Raw genomic sequence first — 14108 nt, forward strand, 5'->3', positions numbered from 1 at the left:
AGTTAGTCTATTAGAATATCAACTATCTGAGTTATTGTGAGTTAGTCTATTAGAATATCAACTATCTGAGTTATTGTGAGTTAGTCTATTAGAATATCAACTATCTGAGTCATTGTGAGTTAGTCTATTAGAATATCAACTATCTGAGTTATTGTGAGTTAGTCTATTAGAATATCAACTATCTGAGTCATTGTGAGTTAGTCTATTAGAATATCAACTATCTGAGTTATTGTGAGTTAGTCTATTAGAATATCAACTATCTGAGTCATTGTGAGTTAGTCTATTAGAATATCAACTATCTGAGTCATTGTGAGTTAGTCTATTAGAATATCAACTAACTCACAATGACTCAGATAGTTGATAGTCTCCGGGTTCATTCTCTCTCTCAGTTGTTTGCATTTCGGGTAGATTTGAAAGTAGTGAACCATTCTTAGGGGAGGATTGTCTATACTGTGCTGTGTGGTGCATTTGAAGGTTGTGCGTCTGACAGAGAAACGGTCGGTTTCTCAGACAGCGAGTCCACTAAACACACGATACAATATCAGATGAATGTGTGTTCTAATCTAGGACTTGGTTTAAACTGTCTCTGGTGAAAGAAAAACACATTTCAAATCGCTCGCTTTGTTATCTTATTCTACTTTTGCTCTCCTCTCAATCCCAGGTGAGAACTTCACTTCACTCTGGTTCTCACCCTCACCTACTGTGGAGAACTAAGGACCAGAAATCCCCTGAGAGAAAGAAATATTGCGTTCTTCAATACATCTGTGATCTCAACTGAGGGAGAAGTGCAAGTCAGAGGTGAAATGCTTACGGTTGGAGGAGTGGTTTTTATGTGTGATACTGTATGTTTGATCTAAAGTAGATGAAAGAACTGCAAGAGGAGGAGTGGTTTTTATGTGTGATACTGAATCTTTGATCTAAAGTAGATGAAAAAACTGCAAGGCTATACGCTCACCGCTTATTTGAAGAGGATGAGAGGAGTTGTCTGTACTATACTGTATGATTAGGGTTATAAATCTACTGGTCATTTACCAAAGTTACTGGAATCTATAACGCTGGTAATTAACAGGTCGTCAACGGTAACACTGGCAATTAACAGGTCATCTTCGGTAACGCTGGCAATTAACAGGTCATCTTCGGTAACGCTGGCAATTAACAGGTCATCTTCGGTAACGCTGGCAATTAACAGGTCATCTTCGGTAACGCTGGCAATTAACAGGTCATCTTCGGTAACGCTGGCAATTAACAGGTCATCTTCGGTAACGCTGGCAATTAACAGGTCATCTTCGGTAACGCTGGCAATTAACAGGTCATCTGCGGTAACGCTGGCAATTAACAGGTCATCTTCGGTAACGCTGGTAATTAACAGGTCGTCAACGGTAACACTGGCAATTAACAGGTCATCTTCGGTGACGCTGGCAATTAACAGGTCATCTTCGGTAACGCTGGCAATTAACAGGTCATCTGCGGTAACGCTGGCAATTAACAGGTCATCTTCGGTAACGTTGGCAATTAACAGGTCATCTTCGTAACGCTGGCAATTAACAGGTCATCTTCGTAACGCTGGCAATTAACAGGTCATCTTCGTAACGCTGGCAATTAACAGGTCATCTTCGGTAACGCTTGGCAATTAACAGGTCGTCTGGCAACGCTGGCAATTAACAGGTCATCTTCGGTAACGCTGGCAATTAACAGGTCATCTTCGAGGCTCGTTGGCAATTAACAGGTCATCTACGGTAACGCTGGCAATTAACAGGTCATCTTCGGTAACGCTGGCAATTAACAGGTCGTCTCCCACGGTAACGCTGGCAATTAACAGGTCATCTTGTAACGCTGACAATTAACAGGTCATCTTCGTAACGCTGGCAATTAACAGGTCATCTTCGGTAACGTTGGCAATTAACAGGTCGTCCAGTATAACGCAAACTGCAATTAACAGGTCATCTTCGTAACGCTGGCAATTAACAGGTCATCTTCGAACGCTGGCAATTAACAGGTCATCTTCGTAACGCTGGCAATTAACAGGTCATCTTCGTAACGCTGGCAATTAACAGGTCATCTTCGTAACGCTGGCAATTAACAGGTCATCTTCGGTAACGCTGGCAATTAACAGGTCATCTTCGTAACGCTGGCAATTAACAGGTCATCTTCGTAACGCTGGCAATTAACAGGTCATCTTCGTAACGCTGGCAATTAACAGGTCATCTGCGGTAACGCTGGCAATTAACAGGTCATCTTCGTAACGCTTTTTGTAATTAACAGGTCGTCAACGGTAACACTGGCAATTAACAGGTCATCTTCGTGACGCTGGCAATTAACAGGTCATCTTCGTAACGCTGGCAATTAACAGGTCATCTGCGGTAACGCTGGCAATTAACAGGTCATCTTCGTAACGCGTTGGCAATTAACAGGTCATCTTCGTAACGCTTTTAATTAACAGGTCATCTTCGTAACGCTGGCAATTAACAGGTCATCTTCGAGCGCTGGCAATTAACAGGTCATCTTCGGTAACGCTTGGCAATTAACAGGTCGTCACGGTAACGCTGGCAATTAACAGGTCATCTTCGAAAACGCTGGCAATTAACAGGTCATCTTCGTAACGTTGGCAATTAACAGGTCATCTACTTCAACGCTGGCAATTAACAGGTCATCTTCGGTAACGCTTGGCAATTAACAGGTCGTCTACGGTAACGCTGGCAATTAACAGGTCATCTTCGTAACGCTGACAATTAACAGGTCATCTTCGGTAACGCTGGCAATTAACAGGTCATCTTCGGTAACGTTGGCAATTAACAGGTCGTCTACGGTAACGCTGGCAATTAACAGGTCATCTTCGGTAACGCTGGCAATTAACAGGTCATCTTCGGTAACGCTGGCAATTAACAGGTCATCTTCGGTAACGCTGGCAATTAACAGGTCATCTTCGGTAACGCTGGCAATTAACAGGTCATCTTCGGTAACGTTGGCAATTAACAGGTCATCTACGGTAACGCTGGCAATTAACAGGTCATCTTCGGTAACGCTGGCAATTAACAGGTCATCTTCGGTAACGTTGGCAATTAACAGGTCGTCTACGGTAACGCTGGCAATTAACAGGTCATCTTCGGTAACGTTGGCAATTAACAGGTCGTCTACGGTAACGCTGGCAATTAACAGGTTGTCTACGGTAACGCTGGCAATTAACAGGTCATCTACGGTAATGCTGGCAATTAACAGGTTGTCTACGGTAACACTGGCAATTAACAGGTCGTCTATGGTGACCCTGGCAATTAACAGGTCGTCTACGCTAATGTTGGCAATTAACAGGTCATCTACGGTAACGCTGGTAATTAACAGGTCATCTATGGAAATTAACAGGTCATCTATGGTAACTCTGGTAAGTTATACTTGAATAATAAAAAAGACTCATATAAAGTATCATTTCTTTGTATCTGTGTACATATTGTCCATGAGTTTCTAGTGGATGTGGATCAAGAGAAAATAGTCCAACTCATTTTAAAATTGCCACCAGTTTGGCACCGAAACATTTACAACAAAGACATAGACATAGTAAAAAAATATATATATCAAGAATATTTCTTGCTGAAACCCACACCAATGGAATTCACTAAGTTGATGGTTTATATTTAGGATAATGTTTTACATCTTTGTCATTCTATAAATATTTTTTTAAATCGTATTATTTTATATATGTTCACATGTGATAAGGCCACACAGAGGGCCAGAGATAATTACAGACACCTGCGATAATCTGAAGTACCTGTATAAAATTCTCCCAAAACCTTGAAAGCTACCAAAAGTCTGGTAGTTTACTGATACACTTTCCAGTAATATACCCTCCCTTTGCAAACCTACACTACCGGTCAAAAGCTTTAGAGCACCTACTCATTCAAGGGTTTTTCTTTCTTTTTCACCTGGGATCCTTTTCCAACAGTCTTGAAGGAGTTCCTACATATGCTGAGCACTTGTTGGCTGCTTTTCCCTCACTCTTCGGTCCGACTCATCGCAAACCATCTTCATTTGGATGAGGTCGGGGGATTGTGGAGGCCAGGTCATCTGATGCAGCACTCCATCACTCCCCTTCTTGGTAAAATAGCCCTTACACAGCCTGGAGGTGTGTTGGGTCATTGTCCTATTGAAAAACAAATGATAGTCCGACTAAGCGCAAACCAGATGGGATGGCGTATCGCTGCAGAATGCTGTGGTAGCCATGCTGGTTAAGTGTGCCTTGAATTCTAAATAAATCACAGTGTCACTAGCAAAGCATCATCACACCACCTCCTCTATGCCTTACAGTGGGAAATACACATGCAGAGATCATCCGTTCACCTACTCTGCGTCTCACAGCGGTTGGACTCCAGACCAAACTACAAATTTCCACCGGTCTAATGTCCATTGCTCATGTTTCCTGGCCCAGGCAAGTCTCTTCTTCTCATTGGTGTCCTTTAGTAGTGGGTTCTTTGTAGCATTTCGACAATGAAGGCCTGATTCAATCAGTCTCCTCTGAACAGTTTTCTGTTACTTGAACTCTGTAAAGCATTTATTTGGGTTGAGATTTCTGAGGCTGGTAACTCTAATGAACTTACCCTCAACAGCAGAGGTAACTCTGGGTCTTCCTTTCCTGTTGTCCTCATGACAGCCAGTTTCATCTTAGCGCCTTATGGTTTTTGCGACTGCACTTGAAGAAACTTTCAAAGTTCTTGACATTGTCCGCATTGACTGACCTTCATGTCTTAAAGTAATGATGGACTGTCGTTTCGCTTTGCTTATTTGAGCTGTTCTGGCCATAATATGGACTTGGTCTTTTCCCAAATAGGGCTATATTCTATATACCACCCCTACCTTGTCACAACACAACTGATTGGCTCAAATGCATTAAGAAGGAAAGAAATTCCACAAATTAACTTTTAAGAAAGCACACCTGTTAATTGAATTGCATTCCAGGTGACTATGCCATGAAGCTGGTTGAGAGAATGCCAAGAGTGTGCAAAGCTGTCAAGGCAAAGGGTGGCTATTTGAAGAATATGAAATAGATTTTGATTTCTTTAACACTTGTTTGGTTACTACATGATTCCATGTGTGTTATTTCAAAGTTGTAATGTCTTCACTACTATTCTACAATGTAGAAAATAGAAAAAAATAAAGAAAAACTCTGTAATGAGTAGGTGTTCTAAAACTTTTGACCGGTAGTGCATGTATGGTACTTCCTACTTTATTAAAGGAGAAACATGTACAGAGAAGAGAAAGATGTTGAATGGAAAGTTCTAGATATAAGCTGGGAGAAGTGTATGACCTTACAGGCACGCCTGGTAGGCACGCCGTATCCAATGTAATTTAACACAGGACGTTTTTCTGCCCAAATAAGGCAATCCTCTTATACTGTAGTAATGCATAGAAGATAATAGTAATAGGTATTCTGCGCTTTTGGATATAACATCAGTTCCCAGAAGGCAGGAAATTAATTGATGCATCTTTCTTTCACTGATCATCATCATCACCACCAATAGCAGCAGTAGCAGTAATAACACAGCATCTGAGAACCCGTAGATCGTTGTAGATCTTTTTTTGTTTCATAGTGTGGGTTTTCTGTTTTAAACTCCCCCCTATCCCTTTCCCTAAGGGGGTCACAGCATCCACCCGGCCCAGTGACAAACCTCCTCCATAGCCTTGAATCCAAGCTGAAAATTGTGAAATAATCCGTTTGGATCCCAGGCTAACTTCTCCCCCCACTGCTCATCTCACTCCCAGACTCTGGAGAAGAAGTCTCTGTGTGAGACGCTGGCAGTGGGAGCTGTCCTTGGTGAGTAACGTGACTGTGGATCAAACCTCTCTGTGCTTTCATTAGGGCTCTCCCTCCCTCCCTCCCTCCCTCCCTCCCTCCCTCCCTCCCTCCCTCCCTCCCTCCCTCCCTCCCTCCCTCCCTCCCTCCCTCCCTCCCTCCCTCCCTCCCTCCCTCCCTCCCTCCCTCCCTCCCTATCGACCGAAACTCCACAACCATCTGTCTGGACAGTGGACACACACCAACCCAGGGAGCCAGCATGGCTGTGAGTGAGTGTGTGTTTTGAGAGTTTCCGTGGAAACGCCATGGGTAGACGACCTAATTGATCCAGGATCATACATTATATGGTGAAAATTGTGTGCTGAATATGTGGTTTTGCTAGGTGGACTACGGATTATCAATAATGTAAATGAGAACTTGTTCTCAACTGGCCTACCTGGTTAAATAAAGGTGAAATAAAAAGTGTAAAAAAAATACAAAAAAATAAATAAATGATAGAGGAGCTACTTAGGGTGAACTCAGCACTATAAGCAAATGTGCAAACACACATTCTATGACAGACTACTCATGCATATGACATGAACAACTATCCAACGGACAACCATCAATCAATCTCCCCATCCAACTATATTTTTCCCCGTACACACCCTACCACAAGCCTCCCTCATTCCACCCACCACCCACACACACCCAATAACCGAGACAGAGACACACAAAGTTTGAAGTTCCAATCAGAGGAGCAGGGCCGGTGCTGACCAGGCCGCCTGCGTGTCTAATCAAGGATGAGGGGAAGCGGTGACATAGAGAATGTACCAATTAAGCTGTCTGATTGGGCTCTACTCCACTGTGGCAAAAACAATCTCTCACTCACTCACTGCAGCAGATTGCAAATCTGACAGCACCAGATGTAATTCATAATTACACGGATAAAACACCAAGTGTCTTGTCCATAAAACTCTGCGCTCGTGGACTCGCAATTCACTTGAGATGCCTTTGGCGTTTTAATGATGAGTTATGGACAGTGGGTATGACGAGAGGTGTGTGTGTGTTTGGGGTGTGTTTAACCCTAGAGCTAGATGTCTTCACGGCAGATGTTTTGTAGTAGGTGACAGTACGCTTGAAGGGCAACTTCAGGTCACTAAAATACACTTGCTGCAGCCAAATATATTCAACAAAATACAGTACAAACAATCATCTCTGAGGCAAAACACATGTTCACACTCAGTCACTGTAAAGGAGATTTCCTACAAATAGCTCCAGTTGTAATTCCCCTGGAAGCTCACCTTCCAGACTTCACCTTCCAGACTTCACCTCCCAGGCTTCACCTCCCAGGCTTCACCTCCCAGGCTTCACCTCCCAGGCTTCACCTAACAGGCTTCACCTAACAGGCTTCACCTTCTAGGCTTCACCTCCCAGGCTTCACCTCCCAGGCTTCACCTTCCAGGCTTCACCTCCCAGGCTTCACCTCCCAGGCTTCACCTCCCAGGCTTCACCTTCTAGGCTTCACCTCCCAGGCTTCACCTCCCAGGCTTCACCTTCCAGGCTTCACCTCCCAGGCTTCACCTTCCAGGCTTCACCTCCCAGGCTTCACCTAACAGGCTTCACCTCCCAGGCTTCACCTAACAGGCTTCACCTCCCAGGCTTCACCTAACAGGCTTCACCTTCCAGGCTTCACCTAACAGGCTTCACCTTCCAGGCTTCACCTCCCAGGCTTCACCTCCCAGGCTTCACCTCCCAGGCTTCACCTTGCCTGATTACACACTAGCACAGCAGGAGGGAAGAGCTCCAAAATGAGCTCCCCTGTGGTGCTACACACATCCAGATGGTGACATTCAGCCCAGCACCATTCCTGCACCCGGGTACCTTTGAGCTCCATCGTGGGGGAAAGGAACATGGACAGAGGGGGTAGATTTTGGTGGTGGTTGGAGACCTGTGTGACTAGAGATCCAGCCAAGGGCACTAAGCAGCACTCCCACCCCAGGCTTGGAGCTAAATGGTGGGGAAAGGAACAAGGAAAGAGCTGGTAGGTGGTGGTGGTTCTGATAGTTGTGGTGGTAGAGGCCTACTCACCTTTCCAGCCAGGGTCTTGAGTGCCTCCCTCAGCCCAGCCATGGAGTGCTGCTGGGCGGCCTGAAGCAGCTGGTCTGCCAGGCCCGAGATGAGAGGTTGGAGATGGCCCACACTGTGCAACACCTCCTGGGCCTTGGCTGTGTGCTCCGGGGAGTAGTAGATGCACTGGTATGCTGTGCTGAAACTGGAGAGGTGATGGAGAGACAGAGACAGAGACAGAGAGAGAGAGAGAGAGAGAGAGAGAGAGAGAGAGAGAGAGAGAGAGAGAGAGATGTGGTGTTGATGGTATACTCAATGAAATTATAAAATATACAGACAACAAATTCCAATTGGCTATACTAAAACTCTTTAACATCATCCTTAGCTCTGGCATCTTCCCCAATATTTGGAACCAAGGACTGATCACTCCAATCCACAAAAGTGGAGACAAATTTGACCCCAATAACTACCGTGGAATATGCGTCAACAGTAACCTTGGGAAAATCCTCTGTATTATCATTAACAGCAGACTCGTACATTTCCTCAATGAAAACAATGTACTGAGCAAATGTCAAATTGGCTTTTTACCAAATTACCATACAACAGACCATGTATTCACCCTGCACACCCTAATTGACAACCAAACAAACCAAAACAAAGGCAAAGTCTTCTCATGCTTTGTTGATTTCAAAAAAGCCTTTGACTCAATTTGGCATGAGGGTCTGCTATACAAACTGATGGAAAGTGGGGTTGGGGGTAAAACATACGACATTATAAAATCCATGTACACAAACAACAAGTGTGCAGTTAAAATTGGCAAAAAACACACACATTTCTTCACACAGGGTCGTGGGGTGAGACAGGGATGCAGCTTAAACCCCACCCTCTTCAACATATATATCAACAAATTGGCCCGGGCACTAGAAAAGTCTCCAGCACCCAGCCTCACCCTACTAGAATCCGAAGTCAAATGTCTGCTGTTTGCTGACGATCTGGTGCTTCTGTCCCCAACCAAGGAGGGCCAACAGCAGCACCTAGATATTCTGCACAGATTCTGTCAGACCTGGGCCCTGACAGTAAATCTCAGTAAGACCAAAAATAATGGTGTTCCAAAAAAGGTCCAGTCACCAGGACCACAAATACAAATTCCATCTAGACACTGTTGCCCTAGAGCACACCAAAAACGATACATACCTTGGCTAAACATCAGCGCCACAGGTAACTTCCACAAATCTGTGAACGATCTGAGAGACAAGGCAAGAAGGGCATTCTATGCCATCAAAAGGAACATAAATTTCAACATACCAATTAGGATTTGGCTAAAAATACTTGAATCAGTCATAGAGCCCATTGCCCTTTATGGTTGTGAGGTCTGGTGTCCGCTCACCAACCAAGACTACACAAAATGGGACAAACACCAAATTGAGACTCTGCATGCAGAATTCTGCAAAAATATCCTCTGTGTACAACGTAGAACACCAAATAATGCATGCAGAGCAGAATTAGGCCGATACCCACTAATTATCAAAATCCAGAAAAGAGCCGTTAACCTCTTACATCTATGGGGCGCTATTTCATTATTGGATAAAAAACGTGCCCATTTTAAGTGCAATATTTTGTCACAAAAAGATGCTCGACTATGCATATAATTGACAGCTTTGGAAAAAAAAACTCTGACGTTTCCAAACCTGCAAAGATATTGTCTGTGAGTGCCCTAGAACTGATGCTACAGGTGAAACCAAGATGAAACTTCAAACAGGAAATGAGCAGGATTTTTGAGGCTCTGTTTTTCATTGTCTCCTTATATGGCTGTGAATGCGCAAGGAATGAGCCTGCCCGATCTATCGTTTCCCCAAGGTGTCTGCAGCATTGTGACGTATTTGTAGGCATATAATTGGAAGATTGACCATAAGAGACTACATTTGCCAGGTGTCCGCCCGGTGTCCTTCGTCGAAATTGGTGCGTCATCTTCAGCTGCACGTCTTTTTCCAAGCGATTCAGAGGAGAAAGTAGACATCCACGAATATCGATATATCAATGAAGAGATATGTGAAAAACACCTTGAGGATTGATTCTAAACAGCGTTTGCCGTGTTTCAGTCGATATTATGGAGTTAATTTGGAAAACAGTTCGCCGTTTTGATGACTGAATTTTCGTAATTTTTTTGGTACCCAAACGTGATGTACAAAACGGAGCGATTTCTCCTACACAAAGAATCCTTCAGGAAAAACTGAACATTTGCTATGCAACTGAGTCTCCTCATTGAAAACATCCGAAGTTCTTCAAAGGTAAATGATTTTATTTGAATCCTTTTCTGTTTTTTGTGCAAATGTTGCCCGCTAAATGTTACGCTACATGCTACGCTAGCTATCAATACTCTTACACAAATGCTTGTTTTGCTATGGTTCAAAAGCATATTTTGAAAATCTGAGATGACAGTGTTGTTAAGAAAAGGCTAAGCTTGAGAGCTAGCACATTCATTTCATTTCATTTGCGATTTTCATAAATAGTTAACGTTACATTATGCTAATGAGCTTGAGGCTATAACTGGATACAGGTTTTTTTCATTGCCAAACATGAACAAAACGGAGCGATTTGTCCTACACAAATAATATTTTTTGAAAAACTGAACATTTGCTATCTAACTGAGAGTCTCCTCATTGAAAACATCTGAAGTTCTTCAAAGGTAAATGATTTTATTTGAATGGTTTTCTTGTTTTTGTGAAAATGTTGCTGGCTGAATTCTAAGCTTATAGCTATGCTAGCTATCAATATTCTTACACAAATGCTTGTTTAGCTATGGTTGAAAAGCATATTTTGAAAATCTGAGATGACAGTGTTGTTAACAAAAGTCTAAGCTTGAGAGCAGATATATTTATTTCATTTCATTTGCGATTTTCATGAATAGTTAACGTTGCGTTATGCTAATGAGCTTGAGGCTATAAATAGGATCCCGGATCCGGGATCCCGGATCCGGGATTGCTCGACGCAAGTTAAATTCTATAACCACCTAAAAGGAAGCGATTCCCAAACCTTCCCTAACAAAGCCATCACCTACAGAGAGATGAGCCTGGAGAAGAGTCCCCTAAGCAAGCTGGTCCTGGGGCTCTGTTCACAAACACAAGCAGACCCCACAGAGCCCCAGGACAGCAACACAAATAGACCCAACCAAATCATGAGAAAACAAAAAGATAATTACTTGACACATTGGAAAGAATTAACAAAAAAACAGAGCAAACTAGAATGCTATTTGGCCCTACACAGAGAGTACACAGCGGCAGAATACCTGACCACTCTGACTGACCCAAAATTAAGGAAAGCTTTGACTATGTACAGACTCAGTGAGCATAGCCTTGCTATTGAGAAAGGCCGCCGTAGGCAGACATGGCTCTCAAGAGAAGACAGGCTATGTGCTCACTGCCCACAACATGAGGTGGAAACTGAGCTGCACTTCCTAACCTCCTGCCCGATGTATGACCATATTAGAGAGACATATTTCCCTCAGATTACACAGATCCACAAAGAATTCGAAAACAAATCCAATTTTGATAAACTCCCATATCTACTGGGTGAAATTCTACAGTGTGCCATCACAGCAGCAAGATTTGTGACCTGTTGCCACGAGAAAAGGGCAACCAGTGAAGAACACACACCGTTGTAAATACAACCCATATTTATGCTTATTTATTTTATCTTGTGTCCTTTAACCATTTGTACAAGGGTCAAGATTTTAGAGGACAGCAGTGTAGATAAAAACTGATAAAATAAGAAACATTGTAAAAACTCAGGTTTTACCATTTATTGCATGCGGTTAAATTTGACTGTATGAATCCAGCTAGTTTCAGCAGTGCTAAACATATTCAACTAGTTTACATACTCAGAAGTTCACCATATTTGACTCTTCTAACTTGACCGGAGAGAGCGAGAAGTGAGAAACGAAGGAGATGGATCAATGATACTGTAGACAGAACCTGGACCTGGGAGTTATTTAGATTAAATCAATGACCCACCCACCAATGTCCAGGCATATTGCAAACCACCTGCAAGAACAGATTAATTTCAGCTCATTCTGCCTCCAATCAGTAGCCAACCCATGACATGTTCCTATATGTCATTAGTAAGCAGAACGTACACATTCCCCATACAATTATTTTGTCCATTTAGAACAGTGATGATTATGGATCGGTTTGTAGTCTAGATAATAGGGTAATCAAAAACAGTCCACTGGTAAACGTTTTCTAGTTGGACCATTACCGCCACGATACAGTGTGTGGTATAGTCTGGATACAGTAAGTAAAATGTTGCTCTAGTTACCTGAAACTGTATCATAGATCAATGCTTTCCAACGCTCCAATCTAAAACCACCTAATTAATATCTGCAGCCAGATGAAAATTATGAATAATTAATACTTTTTTTCATTTTTAGGGAAGCGTTTCACTCTCAGATGAAACGTGTTTTATCCGTTCATAGATTCAGGGCACATCAGTCCCAATCAAATGTTCACCTCAAGTAAAGTTTCAATGACTTTCATTGAGTTCTCCACAGTGATTTCCTGCCATCAGACCAAGCGCGTGCGTTAACGAGGCAGCGATTTGAGGCAGTCAACCCTCCCAGCTCGTTTAGATCAGCTCTGAACAGCCTGTATGTAGGCCAGACCCTGGAGCCAGATCCCAAGGCATAACTGACTGAAGACTGAAAGAGTGAATGTCTTGAGAACGAGAGAGCGAGTAGAAGAGTCCTCAAAGCAATCTTTTATGACACATCCTCTACCTGCTTCATCAGTACAGTGCCAAAACCTTCAGGTGTACTGGGGGCTAGCTAGCTGCTGCCAATGTAGCATCTGATTGGTTAGTGCTAACAAACCCTGGCCTTGTCATTACGGCTAATAGACAATCAGACTTCGGCCTCTTATAAGATCCAGTACCATCTTATCCCATCTCTACAAAGTAGCCTATAGTCAATACTAGGGAAGTTACTAGGGAATACTAGGAAAAAAAGCCAACATTTGTTTGAATGATAACTTACGTAAGTCATTTCGTTAAAACTTGGGCATTCTCTTTGAGTCGGAGTTCATATTACCACATTATGCAGGAGGGTACAAATGGAAGAAGATCAATAAAACAGAATACTACCGGAAAAACGCCATTGTCTGAGTGAGTGAGTGAGTGAGTGAGTGAGTGAGTGAGTGAGTGAGTGAGTGAGTGAGTGAGGCAGACAGAGACTCATGAGCTAATTCCAGCTGCATAACAACACTGTTGACCCATAAGTACAAATCCAGCCGTTAGGTATCCTGTGCTGTGGATAATCAGTGTTTACACATGGTCCCTACCGCCTGATGCCACAGGAGAGCATTGACCTATATCGGAGCTGGTTATTGGAGGGAAACCATAAATTCGTCATCAGGATGTCCTGTCAGTCCAATAAGCAAGCTAGCTTACCCCAAAGCCAAGATGGCTGCCGACAAGCACAGGGAAGCGAACAGAAACCCTGCTTGTTAAGGGAAAAGCCTGAAAATGGACACCCGACCTGGAATATCCTTGTTTACAATGGTGGAGGAATTTGTTGTTAGGTGTTTAATCAAGGAGCAAATGATTTTGGCTGTGTTTCTTAGCGTCTACTGACAATTTGCTGAGCCACGAGCTAGCTAGTTTAATGTAAAATACATGTTTGTATACACGTTATTACTCTGCAGATGATCTTATATCTCCGGTAGGTTACATCTGAGAGAACCAGAACCTCCCAGGAGGGGGGGGGTGGGGGGGGTCTTTTTCGACCCAGCTCTCCCCCAGACACAGCCTCCCTAGTGGGCTAGCTATCCCACACCTCACTCTCCGCCCTGGAGCATCCACCCACCCACTAGACCGACCTATTAGGAGGACTTATCAAAACTAGCAAATAGTAAGCAGTCTAGCAAAACGTCCTCCCTTGATGTTCCTAAACGATCAATGGGAATTGGTTATGACAGTAATGAGAGGGAGAGAGGGAAAGAGAAAAAGGAGGAGAAGAAGAAGAAGCAGCAGCCTCTCTTCTCTAATTAAGCCCGTGTCTCTGGCTCATGGCTAATTAATAGTGGGGAAGGAAATTAATGAAGAGCTTCCAGGCCTGCTGTTGACAGCCAGCAGGAGCAGAACACTGCATCGGAGGACGGCAGAACTGAGGCCCACAACTCCTCGGGCCAAAAAACACACTCTGTCATTGAGACAAAGACAAGCCTGGCACTGTAAGGCAACTGATCCTAGACCAGTCTGGTCACTGCCAAAGCCCACTCTGTCATAAGTG

The 14108-nt window shown here is 43.5% G+C and overlaps 1 protein-coding gene across 11 annotated transcripts in view; it reads right to left on the bottom strand.

The window, feature by feature from the left end:
• LOC135507555 (type II inositol 3,4-bisphosphate 4-phosphatase-like) overlaps positions 1-14108 on the bottom strand; it is a 369267-nt gene that overhangs the window by 46642 nt on the left and 308517 nt on the right. For all 11 annotated transcript variants that reach the window (XR_010450671.1, XM_064927063.1, XM_064927060.1 and 8 more), the window contains one exon: positions 7850-8033. Coding sequence is in view for 10 of the 11 variants with exons in the window: in XM_064927063.1 (XP_064783135.1) it covers positions 7850-8033 (184 nt within the window). In the remaining variant the exon portion in view is untranslated. The remainder of the gene's footprint in view (positions 1-7849; positions 8034-14108) is intronic.

This window comes from Oncorhynchus masou, chromosome 21 (genome assembly GCF_036934945.1).
Source record: "Oncorhynchus masou masou isolate Uvic2021 chromosome 21, UVic_Omas_1.1, whole genome shotgun sequence".
NCBI classification, from domain to species: Eukaryota; Metazoa; Chordata; class Actinopteri; order Salmoniformes; family Salmonidae; genus Oncorhynchus; species Oncorhynchus masou.